The sequence below is a fragment of the Scyliorhinus torazame genome, chromosome 3 (genome assembly GCF_047496885.1).
Source record: "Scyliorhinus torazame isolate Kashiwa2021f chromosome 3, sScyTor2.1, whole genome shotgun sequence".
Classification (NCBI taxonomy): Eukaryota; Metazoa; Chordata; class Chondrichthyes; order Carcharhiniformes; family Scyliorhinidae; genus Scyliorhinus; species Scyliorhinus torazame.
Genome location: NC_092709.1, coordinates 277268426 through 277289581, shown reverse-complemented (window position 1 = coordinate 277289581; position 21156 = coordinate 277268426). Strand labels below are relative to the sequence as shown.

Genomic DNA, 21156 nt, shown 5'->3' with positions numbered 1-21156 from the left:
GAGGCCAAGCAATACCACGCCCCACATACCCCTTCATGGCTCCTCATGCCCCCTATGCTAAGCTTGCCACTTCTATGCCCATTGACTATATAGAAGCAATGAACCCATTTGTGGCAATAAGATGTGTAAACAAAGCTTTAAAATTAAGTAATTCATTCATAGCTTTCCACAAAGTTAAAAAACTACTTTTACTACAGGGCAATATAAGTGGCAATCATCTAGACCTTTAAAAGTATCAATAGCAGATACTGCAAGGACTTAAGCAACTGAGCCCCAGGGAAACCATTGCTTGATTGACACCTCTATCTCTCTGATATCTGCTGTCAATTTCACAATGTTTATTTACACAAAATTAGGAGGTTTGTTGTAATCTAATGGATGCCTGGGCTCTCAATCCAGGGTGCATAAAGAGACTTGGTAGAGAACGCAGAAATCCATTAATCTGCTGAAACATCTGGGGATGGGTGGAGGGGCATAGCTTGGCATAGGGGGCATGATGGGCCATGAGGGATGGCTGGAGGGACATAGGTTGGCAAATGGGGCACGACGGACCATGAAGGGTGGTTGTAGGGGTAAAGCTTTGCATAGAGGCATGAGGGACCATTCGAAAGTTTCAAACCTTTTGAAAAATATTCTGCTTTTTTATTCTTACGACTAAAGTGAATAACCTCACACTTCCCCACGTTATACTACATCTGTCATTTTGTTGCCCACTCACGTAATCTGACTATGTCTCTTTGCTGTCTCTCTGTGTTGTCCCCACAGTGTCCCTTTCCACCTAGCTTTGCATAATCAGCAAACTTAGATACATTACTCTGTCCTTCATCTAAGACATTAATAATATAGATTCCAAATATCTGAGGCCTCTACACTGAATCTTTCAGCCCTCCACTATTCACATACAGCCAACCTGAAAATGCCCCTTTTCAGTCCATTCTTTGCCACCTGTCCATTCGCCAATCCTCTAACCATGCTAATACATCATCCACCAAGTCCATAAGCCCTTATCTTGCCTATTACTCTTTTGTGTGGCAGCTTATCAAATTGGAAACCCAGTTATACAACTGGTAAACTAAATCCAGGCATACTGGTCCCCTTTTATCTACCCTCCTACAGTAAGCTCCATCCTCAAAAAAACTCTCAATAAATTTGTCAAACAGGATTTCCTTTTGTAAAACCGTGTTGATTTTTTTCGAATCACACTATACTTTTCAAAGTGCCCTGTTAAGACTTCCTTGATAATAGCTTCTGACATTTTCCCAATGACCTATGGCTAACTGGCCTGCCGTTCTCTGTTTTCTCCCTCCGCCCTTCATTGAAAAGCGGCATTCCATTTACCACCTTCCAAATCACCTGTTGTTTGTGATGGAGCAATGACTTTCACATCTCAGTTGAAGACTGATGCCAGTAAGGGCGGCATGGTAGCACAGTGGGTAGCACTGTTGCATCACAGCTTCAGGGTCCCAGGTTTGATTCCCGGCTTGGGTCACTGTCTGTGCGGAGTCTACACGTTCTCCCCATGTCTGCCCAGGTTTCCTCCGGGTGCTCTGGTTTCCTCCCACAAGCCCTGAAAGATGTGCTGTTAGGTAATTTGGACATTCTGAATTCTCTCTCTGTGTACCCAAACAGGTGCCGGAATGTGGTGACGAGGGATTTTTCACCATGACTTCATTGCAGTGTTAATGGAAGCCTACTTGTGACAATAAGGATTATTATTATTATTATGTAATGGCCATTCGGGTTGCCAACTCTGGTTGAACATGTTTCGCAGATGTCAACATGTGCCCTGCCATTGGTTAGCTGCCATAGCCACGTTAACACTGAACTGATGTAGAAAGTTAAAGGACTCACCTTTACCAGATTGGATGATTCCTGATAATTGGTCACCCAGCCTTTTGGCCTATCTCCCAATGTTTTCATAACTTGTGAACAAAAGGTGCAAAGGTTGTTTTGATCGGATGGCAATTTTTTATTGCACTGATAATTTTTTTTTCCACAGCAGTGTCCTGCGAGTAGTCTTTAGTTCTTGTGGACTACGAGGGTTCCCAACTCTAATATCCATCAGCAAAGCTACAGCCTGCACCTCCAAAGTATTCTCACTCCTCTGGCAAAAGGAAACTGAATGGAGATTAAGAGCCCATGGGATCAAAATAATGTATGCCACTGGAGATCTCCTCTCCCCCCAAATCAATATTCTTCTGTAGATCACAGGCAGTCTCATTGTTCAGAATTAATCTGCATCAGGTATAATGTTTAGGTTCAGAATGTGACGCGAACTGGAGTTTATTTTCATTTATTTTATCTTTCAGCTTTACGAATTGGATGATGATCCGAAGAGGAAGGAATTTCTGGATGATCTATTCAGTTTTATGCAAAAAAGGGGTGAGTGCAGCTGGAGGAAGCGAAATCTGTGCATGTGTGTGTATCTGTGTTATCTATGTCTATGTGTGTTAGTGTCTTTCTCTTATTCTGTGATTACATGGATGCGATTTAATGATCCCACATGATTGGTTTTGGAGGTGGAGGGGCAAGTTAAGTTCCATGGTCAGGCTGTCTGCTGCCTATCTGCCTCCCTTGCCACCAACGCAGTTTACATAGCCTGATGGGCTCTTTGTCGGATGCCTGCCCACCAGCAGCCCAATTGAAGCCCTTAATTGGCAATTAATTCCCATTCAAGGGCCTAAGCCCATCGCCGGTGGCATTTAGGCATTTAAGAGACCCATGCCAAGTGGCCAGCCTGGCAACTTTGCTTGAGTGAGCTGGTGGTGAGCAGGGATGTGTCCCTCCTGAGCCCATCTGAAATCCTCTCCATCCTCCAAGTTGTAACTCCCACAACCCCCCACCAGCTTGCCTTCCCCCAAGGACCTCTCAAATTCAAGGCACTTCTGGAATGTTACAGTGCCAATCCCACTGTTCCCCTGGCTGGGGCTGTTTTATCACAGCCACGCTCATTTTAGTATTTTTGGTGGGCCTTTGTTGAAACTCAAGCCTGTGTCAGGAAGCCTGCTTCAGGGAAATGAGGGAAATTGGCGGCAGTTGAATCATGTTTTGCCGAAATTGAGAGAAAGTCAGCGGGTGAAATTCTCCGCCTTGTGACGCCGCAAACGCGAACCACAATCGGGCGAAGAATCAGGCATCCGCCCAAAATCGAAGTTTGCGCCCGACGCCAACCCGGGCGCCATGCTCCCCCCTCACTGCTAGCGATAACTATGTTTGCACCCTGTGCCAATGGTGGCATGCAACACCGGCTATTGCATGTATTTAAATGTGATTAGTGGGTTGGACACAGTATGCTCCGCCTTTCCCCGATCTCCGCTCCTCTCCGGAGGAGGTCTCATGGGCGTGAATTACTGCAAGTATTTACAAATGTGGACTGGTCACCATGGCTGCGGAGGAGCAGCGAGAGGCTAAAAAACATTCAAAAATTATTGAAAACTATTGGGCCTACTGGAGGATCGCTGCCCAGGTCGGGGACAGTAGCATGTCGTGACTTGGCGCCAAGTCTCTGGACTTGGGGTTCTTCCCTCAGGATCGGGGTGGCCTGGCTCAGATCACCGTTGCTGCAATCTGTCTTTTAAATGTGCCCCTTTGGTGCAACTTACATGGCCCTGGCAGCTCACACTGCTGAGTGCTGCCTTTGCCCTTTAAATGCTCAGAAGGCCTCTGGTCATCTGGGAACCCACCCAGGCCACCCCTCTGGACACCGTCATACCCCAGCTCTATCACCACGGACCAAGGACAATCAAGGGCCCACCAGCTGCTGGCACTCCTCAGCAGTGCTGCTCAACTGCAGAGGAAGCAGGGGATCAGCAGAACTCACCCCAACCAGAGGACACAAACCGGCACCACAGCCTTTGGAACCCTCCCTGGTTCTTTGCCCCTCTCAAGGCAGGGGACTCACCAGTGACCCCCACCCCTCCGGATCAGCAACTGTCTTCTCCCGGTGAGACTGGCAGCGCTGAATGCCTCTGCCACCCACCTCCCAGGCAAGAGTGAAGGCTTGTGTCTGAGGCTTCGAACTGGCATGGAAATGTGGGTCCACCTCGGACCACTGACCTTGGGGTGCAGGTCTTCTCTGAGTCTTCATGGTAGCTGCTGTGAGTGTGTGGTAAGTGGAGAGCGTAAAAACAGCTCCCGCTGCAAGGCTCTTTGGCACTAACTCTGGCCCCAATGGTTAGAACGCCCACTGGGCCGGGAATTGCTCGGATTTACTGGCCCACTAGCATGTCCTGAATTGCTCCCCGAATAGCACCCCTAAAGGGAACGTGAACCGCACGCAGTTCCGTCCCGGCGTCAAAACTTAGAGTGGAATTCACCGGCTGATCATGCTGGCGGGATATTCTGGTACCACCGAGGGCGCACAGGTTTCCTGGCGACGAGGGGTGCAGTCAATGAGAAATCCCGTTGACAATGGCGGGACAAGAAAATCCTGCTGGCGGGCCGTCTCCTCCACAGAGAAACATGCAGTGGGTTGGATAAATCTCGCCCTTAGTCTCCCAAACGGAGAATTTTGTCTAGTGTAATTAATCTGTTTTTAAAGTTTAAACCTTGCTCCTTCAGGCTAAATCCAATTATAAAAATGGAATCCAATACTATTACTTTGTTTTAAAATGTATTGACTTGTTTGTTGATTAAGTTAAGATTCCAGTCTCATTGAGGACCTCTGTGTGCCATTTCAATATGAAAGTTTAGCATTAAGATGTTAAATGTCGTAAAAAATTGTCAACAGCAGATTATCTGTATGGTGAGAACTTCATTGAAATGTAATGTGTGGGTGTATGTGCTTGTGTGCGACAATCTCACACACCTGAGCCACTGTGAGAGCTTATTATTTGTAATAAAGAGCGCAGAATGAGCTTAATTGTTTTGTACAGAAGAAAAGCTTCAGACATAATGCCCTTTAGCAATGGTTACAGCAAATTGATTTTGTTTCTCTGGTAAGAGATAGAAAAGTACGTTTTTCTTTCTATTTGGCCCCTCACCTTCTGAAAGCAACATCTGTCTCTTTGCTGAGGTAAAAGTTTCAGTGCACTGGCTTCCATTAAAGTTCCATTCATGTAGCCATTCTTCATAAATGTACCTATTTAGAGGGTGTCCAAAAGCTATTTGACAACATAAGACATTACAGCTGAGTTTGATGCTGTCTTTAGTTGCCATTTAGATTTCTAACTTTCCAGCAGGGATTGGGAGATAGTGAAATAAAATAATAAAATGCTGGAACTGTCCAGTAGATCAGGCAGTGGTAATAATGGTTAGCAGTAGAAATCCTAATTGATCACTGTCTCGAGCTGTTGAGACAATCGGTACACCTCAACTGCTAGATGGAAGATGGATGGAAGAACAATAGAGATATACAGCACAGAAGGAGATATTCAGTGCAATGTTCTTCTGGTTGTTTGTGAAAGCAGTCCTAAATGAATTCCATTCCCTATGCTCGGCCCAGGCTCTTGTTCCCTCCTCTGCTTCAAATATTTACCTGATATTTTCTTTAAATGGTGCCGGGTGGTTAATTTCAGGACCCCAGTTTTGGGCGTCATCCCTGGCACAGCTTTAGTACACCTGCTCACAAATGGTAAAGTCTGAGGAGCCATGGTTATTATTGAGCCTTCGACTTCACTATAATGAAGATGGTTCTGCAGGGGGGGAGGTGGCCGTTCCAAGTTTTCGAAGTAAGCGTTTGAAATCAGGGACTTCAGAGTCAGGATCATGGGCCTTGGGTTTGTTGTCAGGGCTTACGGAGAGAGACCAGGGACATTGAAATGTCTGGTGAATAAGATCGCAGGAGAGAGAGGAAGATCAGGGGCCTGGTGTCGAGGGTAACCTATCAACAAGGATAAAGGATTGGTTAGCTAACAGGAAGCAGAGAGTAGGGATAAATGGGTCTTTTTCATGTTGGCAAGCTGTAACAAGTGGAGTTCCACAGGGATCGGTGCCAGGGCCTCCATTCTTTATAATGTACGTAAATAATTTGGTTGAAGGGACCTAAGGTAGCTAAATTTGCCAATGCACCAAGATTGGTGGGAAAGTAGGGAAAGTAAGTTGTCAAGAGGAGGTAGACAGTTTGCAAAATGGTATATATAGACAGGTTCAGTGAATGGACAAAGTAAATTGGCAGATGGAGAATAATGTGGGAAAATATGAACTTGTCCACTTTGGCAGGAAGACCAGCAAAGCAGCATACATGGAGAGAGATTGCAGAACTCAGTGGTACAGAGAGATCTGGGCATCCTGGTACATGAATCGCAAAATGTTAGTACATAGGTACAGCAAGGCAGGCAAATTGAAAATTGGAAGAAATAAACTAAATTAGTAGCCTGGAAAGTTCCTTACTAAAAGGATTGTGTATTATATTAAGTCATATACTTGGTTTCATTATTCTGCTCAATTATTTGCAGAAACACAAATGAATGAGCAGCTTTGGTCAGTGACATAAACATTTAACAATTAAAACAATGCAAATATAATTGTAGTTTCACTATTTGAAGATTTTAAAAAGCTTGCATTTATAAAACTTCTTCTTATAAAACATCAGCAAATAACCCAAGACACCACTCAGCAATGTTATCAGACAAAGATTGATGCAAATACAAAGATTTATAAATGCAAGGTTAGCATCCTGCACACTTGGTAGCCAGTGACTTTCCCAGGGGGATTGCTCCCAGAAATTAGTTGTCACTGTCTAATCTTTAACCCCCAAACCTTTCTCCTTCATCTAGACGTTCAGAGAATCGTACATTTGGACCAGTATCTCTCTGTTCACACATAGCCTTCAGCAATTATCTTTCCCATGCATTTTGCCCCAAAATGGATTAACTCACAGTTGTCCTCATTAAATTGCATCTGTCAGCTGTCTGTCTATTCTGTTTCAGTCCTTCATATTATTTACCAAACTCTTGAGTTATCAGTGAAATTTAAGCTCCTGCAACCACTACAACAAGATCAACTTCTATTTGTGTCACACCTTTAACATTATAATGCATCCCAAGTTGAAGAGCTGGCTTTTAAAGCAGACCAAGGCAGGCCAGCAGCACAGTTCAATTCCCGTACCAGCCTCCCCAAACAGGCGCCAGAATGTGGCGACGAGGGGCTTTTCACAGTAACTTCATTTGAAGCCAACTTGTGACAATAAGCGATTGTCATTTCATTTCATTTCATTTCAAGTTGCTTCGCAGGAGCATTATAAAGCAACATTTGACACTAAGGCATGTAGCAAGATCCAAAGAGAATTTAACTAAAGCCAGAATGTGACCCAGGAAGCGATCTGGAGGCCATCGTCTTGAGGTCTTGTTTTTCATTCTAGCACCTAATTCCCTATCTCTGTTTCAAGACTTCAAATTTATTTCTTTTTTTAAATTTAAAGTACCCAATTCTTTTTATTTCCAATTAAGGGGCAATTTGACGTGGCCAATCCACCTACCCTGCACATGTTTGGTTTGTGGAGGTGGGACAACGCAGACATGGGGAGAATGTGCGCATTTCACATGGTCACTGAACCGGGGCCGGTGTCGAACCCGAGTCCTTGACACCTTGAGGCAGGATATCAAATGTATTTCTTACAATGTCACTGAATCCAAACCTTCCAATGTTTTCCATTGTTCCATGATGTCCTTCAGCCTGGCAGCTGGGAAGCAACATGCTATTTGCAAATCTCCACTCATAATTATTCCCCTGAATGGGCAGCACAACGGTTAGCACAGTTGTTTCACAGCTCCAGGGTCCCAGATTCGATTCCTGACTTGGGTCACTGATGCACTATCAAGCACAAAGACGAGAGTAGTGGAATAATTGACGCTTTATTGAGCAAAGATGTTGTGCCTCCTGTAGCTGGAACCAGAATGGCTGCAGCACCGGCGAGAGCACACATTTATACGCCGCCTACTGGGCGGAGCCAGCAGGCAGGGATTTACCCATGTACCTCTACTGTACGGGCAGTGCCCTAATACATGTAATACAACTAGTGGTGTCTACCACAGTCACTGTGCGGAGTCCGCATGTTCTCCCCGTGTCTGCGTGGGTTTCCTCCGGGTGCTCCGGTTTCCTCCCACAGTCCAAAGATGTGCAGGTTAGGTGGATTGGCCATGCTAAATTGCCCTTAGTGTCCAAAAAAAAAGGTTGTGTGGGGTTACTAGGTTGCGGGCTTAGAGTGATGGTGTGGGCTTGGGTGGGGTGCTCTTTCCAAGAGCTGGTGCAGACTCGATGGGCCGAATGGCCTCCTTCTGCACTGTAAACTCAATGATTCTATGACTGTTAATGAAGCTGCTACTTTGTTCTCCTATTCCTGTAGTCTGCCTGTTTTTTTTACTTCCTGAGCAGTCCCTTTGCTCCATAATGCCACAATACTGCTCAAAACTGGCCTTCACTGAGGCACTCTCACTTTTCAACTGAGTCGTTCAGCCCAATGTTTCTAATTTTTTGGTAGCCAAGTGTACCGTACATGATGCACAAGATTTATTTTGAATAATAATCTTTAATAATCTTTATTGTCACAAGTAGGCTTACATTAACATTGCAATGAAATTACTGTGAAAAGTCCGTAGTCGCCACATTCCGGTGCCTGTTAGAGGGAGAATTCAGAATATCCAAATTACCTAACAGCATGTCTTTCGGGACTTGTGGGAGGAAACCGGAGCACCCGGAGGAAACCCACGCAGACACGGAGAGAACATGCAGACTCCGCAAAGACAGTGACCCAAGTCAGGAATCGCACCTGGGACCCTGGAGCAGTGAAGCAACAGTGCTAACCACTGTGCTACCATTTGGGTGCCACCCTTAGTTGCAAACAATTTCATTTAAAAAAAATGTGTTTTATTACAAACATGTGTCAAAACAGGTCACAGCATATAAACACCCCAGGAAACATATTTCCTAGCATTCAATTATAGGGCGGGATTCTTCCGCAACTGGCTGGATGGCCCGACGCCGGCGCCAAGAGCAGTGCGAACCACATCCGGCGTCGGGCCCACTGGAAGGTGCGGAATCCTCCGTACTTCCGGGGGCTAGGCCCGCGGCGTAGGGGTTTGCGCTGCGCCAAGCGGCGCCAAAGGGCCGGTGCGAATTGGCCCATGCACAGAACCACCGGTGTGGTTCCATGCATGCGCAGACCAGCCGGCGTGTTCCTGCGCATGCGCATGGGGGTTCTTCTCCGCGCCGGCCATGGCGGAGCTCTACAGAGACCGGCACGGAAGGAAAGAGTGCCCCCACGGCACAGGCCCGCCCGCAGATTGGTGGGCCCCGATCGTAGGCCAGGCCACTGTGGGGCTGCCCCCGGGGCCGGATCCCCCCGCCCCCTTCCCCAGCCACCCCTCCTCCCCCGAGGAATAACCTAGCCGGCCTACAAGCCAGCTCTCGCCGTGGTGGAGCATGTCCATTTCACGCCGGCGGGACTGGCCAGTTAATGACGTGTGCTCGGCCCATCGAGGCCCGGAGAATTGCTGGGGGGTGCTGCTGCCAACGGCCCCCAACTGGCGCAGCGTAAACCCCGCCGCTGCCCGAAAACCGGCGCCGGAGAATACTGTTGCTCTTTTTAACCTTAGTCTATTTGCTCTGTTTACGTCACCTTTGCTCATGAGTCGCCAGGTATCTTTATGATACCGCCACGTGGTTCAAGTTCGGGTTATGATTAATAATACAGCACACCACTTAGTAAGGATTAAAACAACGGTCATTTATTATATGAAACAAGCAATATTAATACCCTAATACTACTATTTATATAATAAACCTCTCACTACTGGCCAATACTTAACTTAGGAAGAGCCCACCAGGTCAGGGAAACGAATGGCTTGTCCAATCAGATCTGGCCCGCGGGATTCAAAAGGCTGCTACAGGTCGGTGGCTAGGTGTCTCTACTGGATAGCGATCGCTGGGTTCAAAATTACTATTGCCGGTGGCTGGTCTTGCGAAGGTCTCGAGCAGGCGTAGATGAGAGAGAGAGATCTGAACTTGGCCCCTCACCTTTATAGGGCCCAGGGGCTTCCCGCCTCCCGGGGCGGCCCTTGACCCTGAGTCCCAAGTGATTGTATTCTGTCCCCAATCTCTGGGGTCGATGTGTCCAATGGTGAGGCGATTCCTCAATCGGGGGGTGGTCGCTCACCTGTCTTTGTTTCGGCCACTGCAGGCGCCGACAGGTCTGGCCCGGCATTCAATTGCTAATATGTTGCAATTGTTCCCGGGGATAGCCGATTTAGCTGTGGATGTCTGAGTAGATGGGCTGTAAACAGTCCTGAATGCAACTGTGAATACCTGGGTTGATGGGCTGCTGATAGCCCTGAGTATCGATCTGGGCTAACTTCCCAGAGCCGAATATGCAAAACTGTCTGCAGCTGCCTGCTTGTGTCTTCTTGACTGCTTTCCCCAGCAGTCTTTCGGGTTAGCCATTTTAAACTGGGTTTTGGCCAGATTAATCGGACCGCAGCCATTTTACATGGCTACAATACGGCAGCCGGCGTCGGAACAGCAGGGCGGGATTCGCGCCGTCCCCCGGGAATTCTCCGACCTGGTGGGGGGGGTCGTAGAGTCCCGCCCATACAGTCTGTACAACCAATTTTTCTGATGTATAGCCCCTGTGACTCAGTGATATCCTGCACCAGTGAGTTCTGCAAATGGTCACCCACTTCACATTTTCAAACTATCCCTCTGTCTCAAGCTGCCAAGTATTGCATTTTCAGTAGCCATGTTATCGACAGCAGAATCCAGAAACCCCTTTAACTTTCATTCTGTAGAAGTACAGCGATTCTCTTTTGAAACAATTGTACCTCAGTTAAAATACACTGATCAGGGATGGTGCACAAGATGGACTCCACATCGCAATACAAGGGTTTCCTGTACTATCACTATCTCCTGATGAGCTACACCTCAAAACTGAACTATACCAACTTTCAAAGTCCACTGGCCTCTCATAGCTTGGGAGTTAACTAATGCACATGGTCTTAAAATTCAACTTAAGGGGTGGGATTCTCCGACTCCCTGCCGGGTCGGAGAATTGCCGGGGCTGGCGTGAATCCCGCCCCTGCCGTGTCCTGAAGTCTCCGCCACCAGAGATTCGGTGGGGGCGGGAATCGCGCCGCGCCGGTCGGCGGGCCCACCCCCGCTGATTCACCGGTCCGCGATGGGCCGAAGCCCCGCTGCTGGAATGCCTGTCCCGCCAGCGTGGATTAAACCACCTTTTGAACGGTGGGACAAGGAGGCGCGGGTGGGCTCCGGGGTCCTGGGGGGGGTGGGGCGCAGGCCGATCTGGCCCCGGGGGGTGCCCCCATGGTGGCCTGGCCAGCGATCGGGGCCCACTGATCCACGGGCGGGCCTGTGCCGTGGGGGCACTCTTTTTCTTCCGCCTTCGCCATTTCTTCACTATGGCAGAGGCGGAAGACCCCCCCTCCCTGCGCATGTGCGGGGATGAAGTCATGCGCGGACCCGCGTCGCCCGACGAAGGCCTTTCAGCTGGCGTGGCGCCGAAGGCCTTCCAGCTGGTGTGGCGCCAAAGGCCTTTCCCCCCAGCCGGTGGAGCGGAAACCGCTCCGGCGCGGGCCTAACCCCCCGCACCTTTGGGGCGGCCCGACGCCAGAGTGGTTCCCGCCACTCCATCACGCCGGGAACCACCCGCCCCGCCGGGTGGGGGAGAATCCCGCCCAAGATCTTTCTGATCAGCATGGTCAGAATTCTCCTATCGTTGCGATTCACTTTTCCCGCCAACAGTGCACCGCTGCCCGTGGGTTTCCCGGCGGCGTTGGGTGATTCCAATGTGAAATTCCATTCACAAGCGGCGGGAAGATAGAATCCAACCGCCAGCAAACGGCACATGGTCGAGAAACATGCGGCTGTGGGGGCCAGGGAATCCAGCCAGCCCCATATCTCAGAGGGTCTTCATCTTAAGCAGTGGAGCTCTCAGGAGAGTAACGTTAGCATTTCAACTATTTGTAAAATGACTTTCTACTTTAAATTGCAGTCTCTAAAATACAAACAAGTAAAACTGCTTCAATGCCTTCCATTTCAGTTAAGTATGTCTTATCCCTCTCTATTTACTGTCCATAAACTAGCAGCTACTTGGGAGAAGATGTTCCCAATCATTTTTTTGTGGAATGAATTCACTTTACTGCACCATTTTCCAGTTTAATGTTTCTTCCTTAAGGCCTCGAAGCAGTCTAAGACCTGCGCTCAAATCATCAGGGTATTCAAATCAAAACTCAAAGTCATATCATCAATACTTCTGACATACCTCATTGCTTTTCAAATAGTCTCTTTTTTAAAAGAAAACTGAAATGTCTCATTGTCGCATGAATGTATTTTGTGTCCATCATTGACATCGCCCACCCTCCATTCCTTTTCCTTGTCTTTTCGTGTAAAACAACAATAGCTTTTATTTATCGAAAGCAAGTTATTACAAGAGGAAATGTATGTTGTTGTATAATAACATAAAACATACGACTGAGCCACCTAAGGAGGTATTTGTTGGTAAAGTTTAAAGAGTGTAGAGAAACAAGAAAGGGAGATAGAGAAGTAATTCCAGAGATCAGGGCTTAAAGACAGCTGAAGGCACAGCCGCCAATGGTGGAGCATTTAAAATTGGAAGTACTCAAAAGGTTAGATGAGTGCAGGTATCTCAGAGGGTTGTGGAGCTGGAAGGTATTCCAGAAATAGGGACGAGTGAGGCAATGCAGCCATTCGAAAACAAGGTGTTGCATGATCGAGACCAAAGGTTAGTGAGCCCAGGAGTAATACGTGAATGTACCTGGAGGTATTGTCACTGGACTAGTAAACTAGAGACCCAGGGTAAGCTCTGGGGACCTGGGTTCGAATCCCACCACTGCAGATCGTGAAAATTGATTTCAATAAATATCTGGAATTAAAAGCCTAACGATGACCATAAAACCATTGTCGATTGTCGTAAAAACCTATCTGGTCCACTAATGTCCTTTTGGGAAGGAAATCTGTTGTCCTTACCTGCTCTGGCCTAAATGTGACTCCAGACCCACAGCAATGTGGTTGACTATTAACTGCCTCCTCAAAGGCAATTAGGGATGGGCAATAAATGCTGGCCCAGCTGGCGACACCCACATCCCATGAAGAATTTTTAAAAACCTGGTGCAAGTTAAAACATGGGCAACAGAATTTTGGATGACCACAATTTACAGAGGGTAGTAATGTAGGAGAAGAGGGGGATTCTACATCCCACTGCACCCGTTTTCTGGTGTGGCGCGCCCTCGCTGGCAGCAGGATCCTCCCCCCCCCCGGTAGCCGACTAATGAGGTTTCCCACTGTGGGCACCCCCAAACCGTTGGGAAATCCGCGGCGTGAGTGCGCTGCCGGAGAAGCGGATGATCCCGTACAGTACAGTAGCATTCGTTAACATATCATTAACGGGCCAGACCCAGTAGTCCCTGACCTCATGCGATACTCCAACTCCACCAGGCAGAAATGACGACGGCGTCGTTCACTTGTGTATTTTAAAAGCGGGTAACGGAGAGAGAAGGTAAGAAAAGTTTCCAAAGGCGCAACAATGGGTTGACATTTGTGCTGCTGGCCATGGCCCGTAAGACAGCCATCCAGCAGCGCGCTCCACTGACTACCCACTGCACATGCAGAGCGCCACTGGAACCGCCCCAGCAGCCCCCCTTCCAGGCCACCCCCCAGGAACTCTCATATTCCAGCCACCCCAACAACGGGAAGGGCGTGGTCAAACGCAGCCAGTGGTCCTCACGGTGCTGGCACTCCTCAGTTCGCCCATCCAAGGCACTAGCCCGCTGCAGGGGTCGCAGGAGAAGGGCAGAGTGCACCCCAAACACCGGTCCTTTGCCACCCACTCTGGCACACTGGTCTCCCTGGCCGGATGCCCCAACAGTGGCACTATTAGGTAACCCACTCTGCAGGACAACCAGCAGTCACCAAGACAAGCCTGCCCATTACTCTCCTGCTCCCATCCATCCTGCCCCTGTACAGGTAGGCACCACCCATGCGTCGCACAGGATGCCAATGGCACACCACAGCTACGGTTCCAACCGGTGGCCACCCTCCTCCCCCATCTCCATCAGTTGGCCCTGCTGTATGCATGCCACCAACCATAGTGCCAGTCGGTGACACATGGTGTAACGCCCACACCACCACCCTGGTGGCACATGGCCCACCCAAGGAGGACACCCTCAGTAGACCCCACAGGACGGCGCGAGTGGCAGGGTTAGAGGCCCCCCACTATGACAGATACTGGCCGATGGTTTGGTGTGAGACGGCTGGCTGTGAGGGTGGGATTGGGATCATCCGTGTGCAGGGGCTGCAGTGCAGGCCAGGGCCGCCCTGTAGCCCATTGGACCTGGATGGGCACAGGAGTACTGACGAGGCTAATATCTCTGCCCTTTACCCTTTACCCCCTGCAGGCAATGGAGTAGGGACCTGTCTGGGATCTTGCAGACGTCCGTTCACAGGTGCACCCACTATATGCCCGGGTGGCACAATACATCAACTTCAGTCTGGACTGAGCCCACAAGGTTGTCCGGGCAGCGGGATTCACCGCCATCACAGGCATGTCCCAAGTCCAGGGGGTGATAGATGGGACACAGTCCCATACGAGCACTGGCACATGAGGGGGTGCCCTTCATTAGTAGGAAGGGCTTCCACTTGATGAATGTGCAGTTGGCGTGTGATGACCACCTGCACCTCATGCACGTGTGTGCCCAGTACCCAGGCAGCGTGAGCGCGCTTTCGTCCTGGCAGCTCATCAGTGCCCGACACTTTTGAGGTGCACCCTTGGGTGAGGGGTTGGCTCTTGGATGTCTTGGACGATGATGCCTATCTGGAGCCCCAGACTGATGTGGAGACCCGCTACAACGCGACCCTGGGCATTATCGAGTGGTGCATCTGTGTCCTCAAGATGCAGATCAGGTGCCTGGACCGCTCTGGTGGGGCCCTCCAGTATAGACCCAGGAGGGTTTACTACATCGTGGTAGTCTGCAACGTCCTCCACAGCATCGTGCAGCAGAGGGGCGACATCCTGTTCCAACGAGGAGGATGGCCGGGATGGGCAGGATACGGGGACCGGGCAGGCACAAGTGGCCGCACGATGTTTGTGCTAGGGTCGCAGCGCATGGGACAACCTAATCGCCTCCAGGTTTGCCGACTAGGGGCCTGGCCACCAGCAGTTCAACCTTCCCGTCTCATAAGAACATAAGAACTAGGAGCAGGAGTAGGCCATCTGGCCCCTCGAGCCTGCTCCACCATTCAATGAGATCATGGCTGATCTTTTGTGGACTCAGCTCCACTTTCCGGCCCGAACACCATAACCCTTAATCCCTTTATTCTTCAAAAAACTATCTATCTTTATCTTAAAAACATTTAATGAAGGAGCCTCTACTGCTTCACTGGGCAAGGAATTCCATAGATTCACAACCCTTTGGGTGAAGAAGTTCCTCCTAAACTCAGTCATAAATCTACTTCCCCTTATTTTGACGCTAGTTTCCCCCTAGTTCTGCTTTCACCCGCCAGTGGAAACAACCTGCCCGCATCTATCCTATCTATTCCCTTCATAATCTTATATGTTTCTATAAGATCCCCCCTCATCCTTCTAAATTCCAACGAGTACAGTCCCAGTCTACTCAACCTCTCCTCGTAATCCAACCCCTTCAGCTCTGGGATTAACCTAGTGAATCTCCTCTGCACTCCCTCCAGTGCCAGTACGTCCTTTCTCAAGTAAGGAGACCACAACTGAACACAATACTCCAGGTGTGGCCTCACTAACACCTTATCCAATTGCAGCATAACCTCCCTAGTCCTAAACTCCATCCCTCTAGCAATGAAGGACAAAATTCCATTTGCCTTCTTAATCACCTGTTACACCTGAAAACCAACGTTTTGCGACTCATGCACTAGCACACCCAGGTTTCTCTGCACAGTAGCATGTTTTAATATTTTATCATTTAAATAATAATCCCTTTTGCTGTTATTCCTACCAAAATGGATAACCTCACCCCCACATAACCCCCCCCCCAACCCCCGAACTCCCTTCTTGCACTCCATCCCTCCCACTTCAACACCTCCACCCACCTCCAAGCTTCCTACCAGCTGCCAGGGTGTTGGCCATGGTCGGCAGTATCAGCGGGTCTGGTCCATGGGGCGGAGGATGATGATGACACGCAGTGCGATGAGCTTTGGTGCTCCGCATTGTTTGACTCCCGCCCTGGTGTCATATCCCACAATCCACCCGGGTGATCCCGACATGTGTGTTGGCCATTCCATCGCATGGCCCACAAACCTTAATTATTATTATTATTAAACCTTCAGGGGAGATCGGGGTGGGGTTGGGGTCTGGGGGGAGGGGGGGGGGGGGGGCAGGGGCGGAGATATGTAGGTGGTGAGCTGTGATTGGTCACTCACCGGGTAGTAGGCCCTACCACATAGCATCCCCACATCACCGGCCTCCCACATGCACCCCCCCCCAGCAGCGCAACTTCTGCATCCAATCCATCCCTCACACCCTTCGGATAGAGGACTAAGGCAGTTCAGAACGTCGGTGAACAGGTGTTTAATTTGTGACAGTGTTTATGAACAATAACTGTGCCTTAGTCCCTAACCCTATCCTATGTGCTGCATCTGTGCCAATTTCTTTTTTTAAATTCCTTTGTCAGAATTACAAAGCCAGGGCTCAGAGTGTGGACAGGGGCAAACCCCTGATCCAGCTCCTTGCCTGTTCCAAAAACCAATTCAAATTGAATCCAATTCATGGTCCCCACAAGAGAGACATACCGATCCAGGCATTACACCTGACCTCACGCTCCTCTTAGCCAGAAGGCCGAGAAGTCATACACCCATGACAATTTAAAACAGTGGGGAGGTGGTGGCGGTGACATAGTGGTATTGTCACTGGACTAGTAATCCAGAGACCCTGGGTAATGATTTGATGCGCAGCATGGTAGCACAAGTAGTTAGCACTGTGGCTTCACAGTGTCAGGGTCCCAAGTTCGATTCCCCGCTGGGTCACTGTCTGTGCGGAGTCTGCACCTTCTCCCCATGTCTGCGTGGGTTTCCTCCGGGTGCTCCGGTTTCCTCCCACAGTCCAAAGACGTGCAGGTTAGGTGGATTGGCCATGCTGAATTGCCCTTAGTGACCAAAATGGTTAGGAGGGGTTATTCGGTTACGGGGATAGGGGGGAAGTGAGGGCTTAAGTGGGTCGGTGCAGACTCGATGGGCTGAATAGCCTCCTTCTGCACTGTATATTCTATGTTCTTAACTGGTGTCTGCCTTTCTAATCTTGGGTGTCATTCTCCGACCCCCCGCCGGGTTGGAGAATCGGCGGGGGCTGCCGTGAATCCCGCCCCTGCCGGTTGCCGAAGTCACCGGTACCGGATATTTGGCGGGGGCGGGAATCGGGCCGCGCCGGTTGGCGGGCCCCCGCGCTGGATTCTCCAGCCCGGATGGGCCGAAGTCCCGCCGATAAATTGCCTGTCCCGCCGGTGTGGATTAAACCACCTTTTGAACGGCGGGACAAGGCGGCGTGGGCGGGCTCCGGGGTCCTGGGGGGGGGGGGGGGTGCGCGGGGTGATCTGGCCCCGGGGGGTGCCCCCACGGTGGCCTGGCCCGCGATCGGGGCCCACCGATCCACGGGCGGGCCTGTGCCATGGGGGCACTCTTTCCCTTCCGCCTCCGCCACGGTCTCCACCATGGCGGAGGCGGAAGAGACTCCCTCCACTGCGCATGCGTGGGAAACTGTCAGCGGCCGCTGACGCTCCCGCACATGCGCCGCCCGGAGATGTCATTTCCGCGCCAGCTGGCGGGGCAACAAAGGCCGTTTTCGCCAGCTGGCGGGGCGGAAATTCCGCCGGGGTCGGCATAGCGCCTCAATGTTGGGGCTCGGCCCCCAAACATGCGGAGCATTCTGCACCTTTGGGGCGGCGCGATGCCCGTCTGATTTGCGCCGTTTTGGGCGCCAGTCGGCGGACATCACGCCGTTTCAGGAGAATTTCGCCCCTTAAGTGTCCCAATGCTCCATCTAGGTAGGTCCCCAGGCAGTGCATCAGAAGTGGAAGCGGCCGGCTGCATTTTCCGCCCTGTTACCTGGGTCCCCTTTGGCGGCTGTCCTCTGGAATGACTGGGCCTGAATGGGCCCGGTAGTTTTCTGGATGTCAAAGGTGGCATGGTGCCACCCTGTTCTGCCCGCTGCCCATCGGATGCACCAGGGATAGGTGGGGAGGGGGATCCAGAGCTGCTGCGGTGTTCCAGCACCTCCCCTGCTGGCGTCACCAGCACAGGCCCCATCACCCCCTCCTCCCTCGGGGGCCCGATGGCCCCCAGAGTACTGCTTGGGATGGGGGTGCGGGCTCCACCATCACCTGCCGCTGCCTGCCATGCAGGCATGCTCTCGTCTTGACCAGGCTTTCAATGCTCGTGGCAATGGAGGTCAGGGATTATGCCACGTCCCTCTAGAATTTTGCCAGTTCCTTCTGTGAGCGACACAGGCTGTGACTGGGCCAAGCTTTGGAGCGCGCAGCAATGTCGATGTGGCTCTGGTACATGGCTGCTTGTGATATGGCTACCCTGTCCTGTGCATCAGCCAGGCATTGAACATCCTGACCCAAGGCCGTGGCACTCATACCTCGTCATATAGTCCCTGGCCCTGCGCCTGCATCTCCAACACAGAAGCGCTAGTCCTGTCTGGATGGCAGCTGGTTGCTGGGATCGGACCGCCTTCCGACCGTCTGCCCCCTACGGGGTTTCCTACCTCCAGCTGATATACCTCTGCATGTGTGCGGTGCGCACCAGATAATGCCACAGGAACCTCTTCACTAAAATGTCCAATTGAGGTGAGTGTCTCGGGAATGGTGGAAGGTGTTGTAGACAGCAGTACCGAGAAGTCGGATATTCTTCCCAGCCATGTGCTACGGGGGGGTTGCAGCGTTGCAGCAGGGGCAAGGGACCCTGGATGGTACCGCCTCGTTGTCAGGTGAGTCACGGAATAAGGTGAAGGATGAGGGATACCAACCAGTTTTACCTTGTTGGGACGTGACGCTGCAAGACACAAGTCAAGACGCATGGTGAGATCATGGGTAGGCATGGTGTGGGGGGAAGAGGTGACTCAAACTCCATAGCGACATCGCAATGCATTGATGGTTCACTTCATTGTCCCATGCCGACCTCCGCCTCTGTGACTGCCCGTACTGCCACCCTGCCGACCAGGTCCATCACCCTCTGCTCTGTGATGGTGCGGGGCCTTAGGTCTGGCAGACCTCCAATGGTCTTCACCTCCTGCTGGTTGTCGGCTGCCTTCTCCTGGGGGGATAGATAATGCACAGTGTGAGAGACTTAGACGCGGGCACCACAGAGGGTCCGCAGCTGCTGGCCAGTTTGAGTAGAGCACCCAGCTATGGCGGGTGTTATGGGTGTTGGCATGTGAGGCAGGGTGGGGCACATGTTGACTGCCGGCAGATGGGGTTCGATCACCCTCTGTGGGTGGTGGGGCATAATGGAGAGTGGGACAGGGGTGGTGCCAGGGACACCCTGAGGAGGTCGTGCAACTTCTTTCTGCACTGCTGTCCGGTCGTCGCGCTTGTACCCACGCGCTCACAGCCTCTGCTACCTCTGGCCAGACCCGGTTGACGTTGGCGGGTGGTAGCCTCCTTCCCACCCCAGGGAACAGGGTGTCCCATTTCTCCTCCACGGCCAGCTCTGCGCCTGAAAAACCTCGGGACTGCTCTCCATGGTGCCATCTTCTTGGTTGGAATGACAGTGTGGGGAGCGGAGTGGAGTGCTTATCTTCAGCTGTGGCTTGTCAGGCTCTTCAGTCCCGTTCCCGATCCCAGCAAATCACACGCCGGTGTGCGTTGGAATTGCAGTGGCTCCATGTGGTGCAAGTGCTGGCCCATTAGCGTGTCCTGAATGTCTCCGGCAGTCGCACCCCCATCGGGACCATGAAACACCCACCATTCAGTCCCAGCGTCAGTACTTAGTCTCCCAAATGGAGAATCCAGCCCATTGACTTGGACTGTTGCCAGAGAGAGAGAGATGGAGCCATTGGCTCAGGCACACGGTCAGGCACAGGGGAAGGGAAAGTCAGGGAACCAAGAGGTGAAGTAATCAGCGGGGAGCGTAGCTGCTTAGCAATAAAAAAAAACACGAACAGACAAAACTCAAGAGTGGTTACGATTGTCCCCATCCCACAAAATATGACACAGTGTATGGAAAGGCTCAGTAAACCAATGTCCACCACACTAAGAAAACAAAAAGGGACGGTCAACAGAGAATTAAGGGTGCTATATTTAAATGCGCGCAGTGTACGGAACAAGGTAGATGAGCTTGTGGCCCAGATTGTGACTGGCAGGTATGATGTGGTAGGCATCACAGAGACATGGTTGCAGGGGGTTCAGGACTGGCATTTAAACATCCAGGGATTCACAACCTATCGAAAAGACAGAGAGGTGGGCAGAGGGGGCGGGGTTGCCTTGTTAATTAGGAATGGAATTAAATCAATAGCACTAAACGACATAGGGTCGGATGATGTGGAGTCTGTGTGGGTAGAGTTGAGGAACCACAAAGGCAAAAAAACCATAATGGGAGTTATGTACAGGCCTCCTAACAGTGGTCAGGACCAGGGGCACAAAATAGAAAGTGCATGTCAGAAAGGCAAGGTCACAGTGATCATGGGGGACTTTAATATGCAGGTGGACTGGGTAAATAATACTGCCAGTGGACCCAAGGAAAGGGAATTCATTGAATGTTTACAGGAGGGCTTTTTGGAACAGCTTGTGATGGAGCCCACGAGGGAACAGGCCATTCTGGACTTAGTGTTATGTAATGAGCCAGACTTGATTAAAGAACTTAAAGTAAGGGAGCACTTAGGAGGCAGTGATCATAATATGGTCGAATTCAATCTCCAACTTGAAAGAAAGAAGGTAGAATCAGATGTAAAGGTGTTACAGTTAAATAAAGGTAACTACAGGGGCATGAGGGAGGAACTGACGAAAATCGACTGGGAGCAGAGCCTAGTGGGAAAGACAGTAGAACAGCAATGGCAGGAGTTTCTGGGAGTAATTGAGGACACAGTACAGAGGTTCATCCCAAAGAAAAGAAAGGTTATCAGAGGGGGGATTAGGCAGCCATGGCTGACAAAGGAAGTTAGGGAATGCATCAAAGCAAAAGAGAAAGCCTATAATGTGGCAGAGAGTAGTGGGAAGTCAGAAGATT

General features: G+C 50.6%; 1 protein-coding gene across 9 annotated transcripts in view; it reads left to right on the top strand.

Moving 5' to 3' along the window:
* Nucleotides 1–21156, top strand: part of arid3c (AT rich interactive domain 3C (BRIGHT-like)) — a 709278-nt gene that overhangs the window by 488708 nt on the left and 199414 nt on the right. For all 9 annotated transcript variants that reach the window (XM_072497280.1, XM_072497279.1, XM_072497273.1 and 6 more), the window contains exon 3: nt 2310–2382. In XM_072497280.1, the coding sequence (XP_072353381.1) occupies nt 2310–2382 (73 nt within the window). The remainder of the gene's footprint in view (nt 1–2309; nt 2383–21156) is intronic.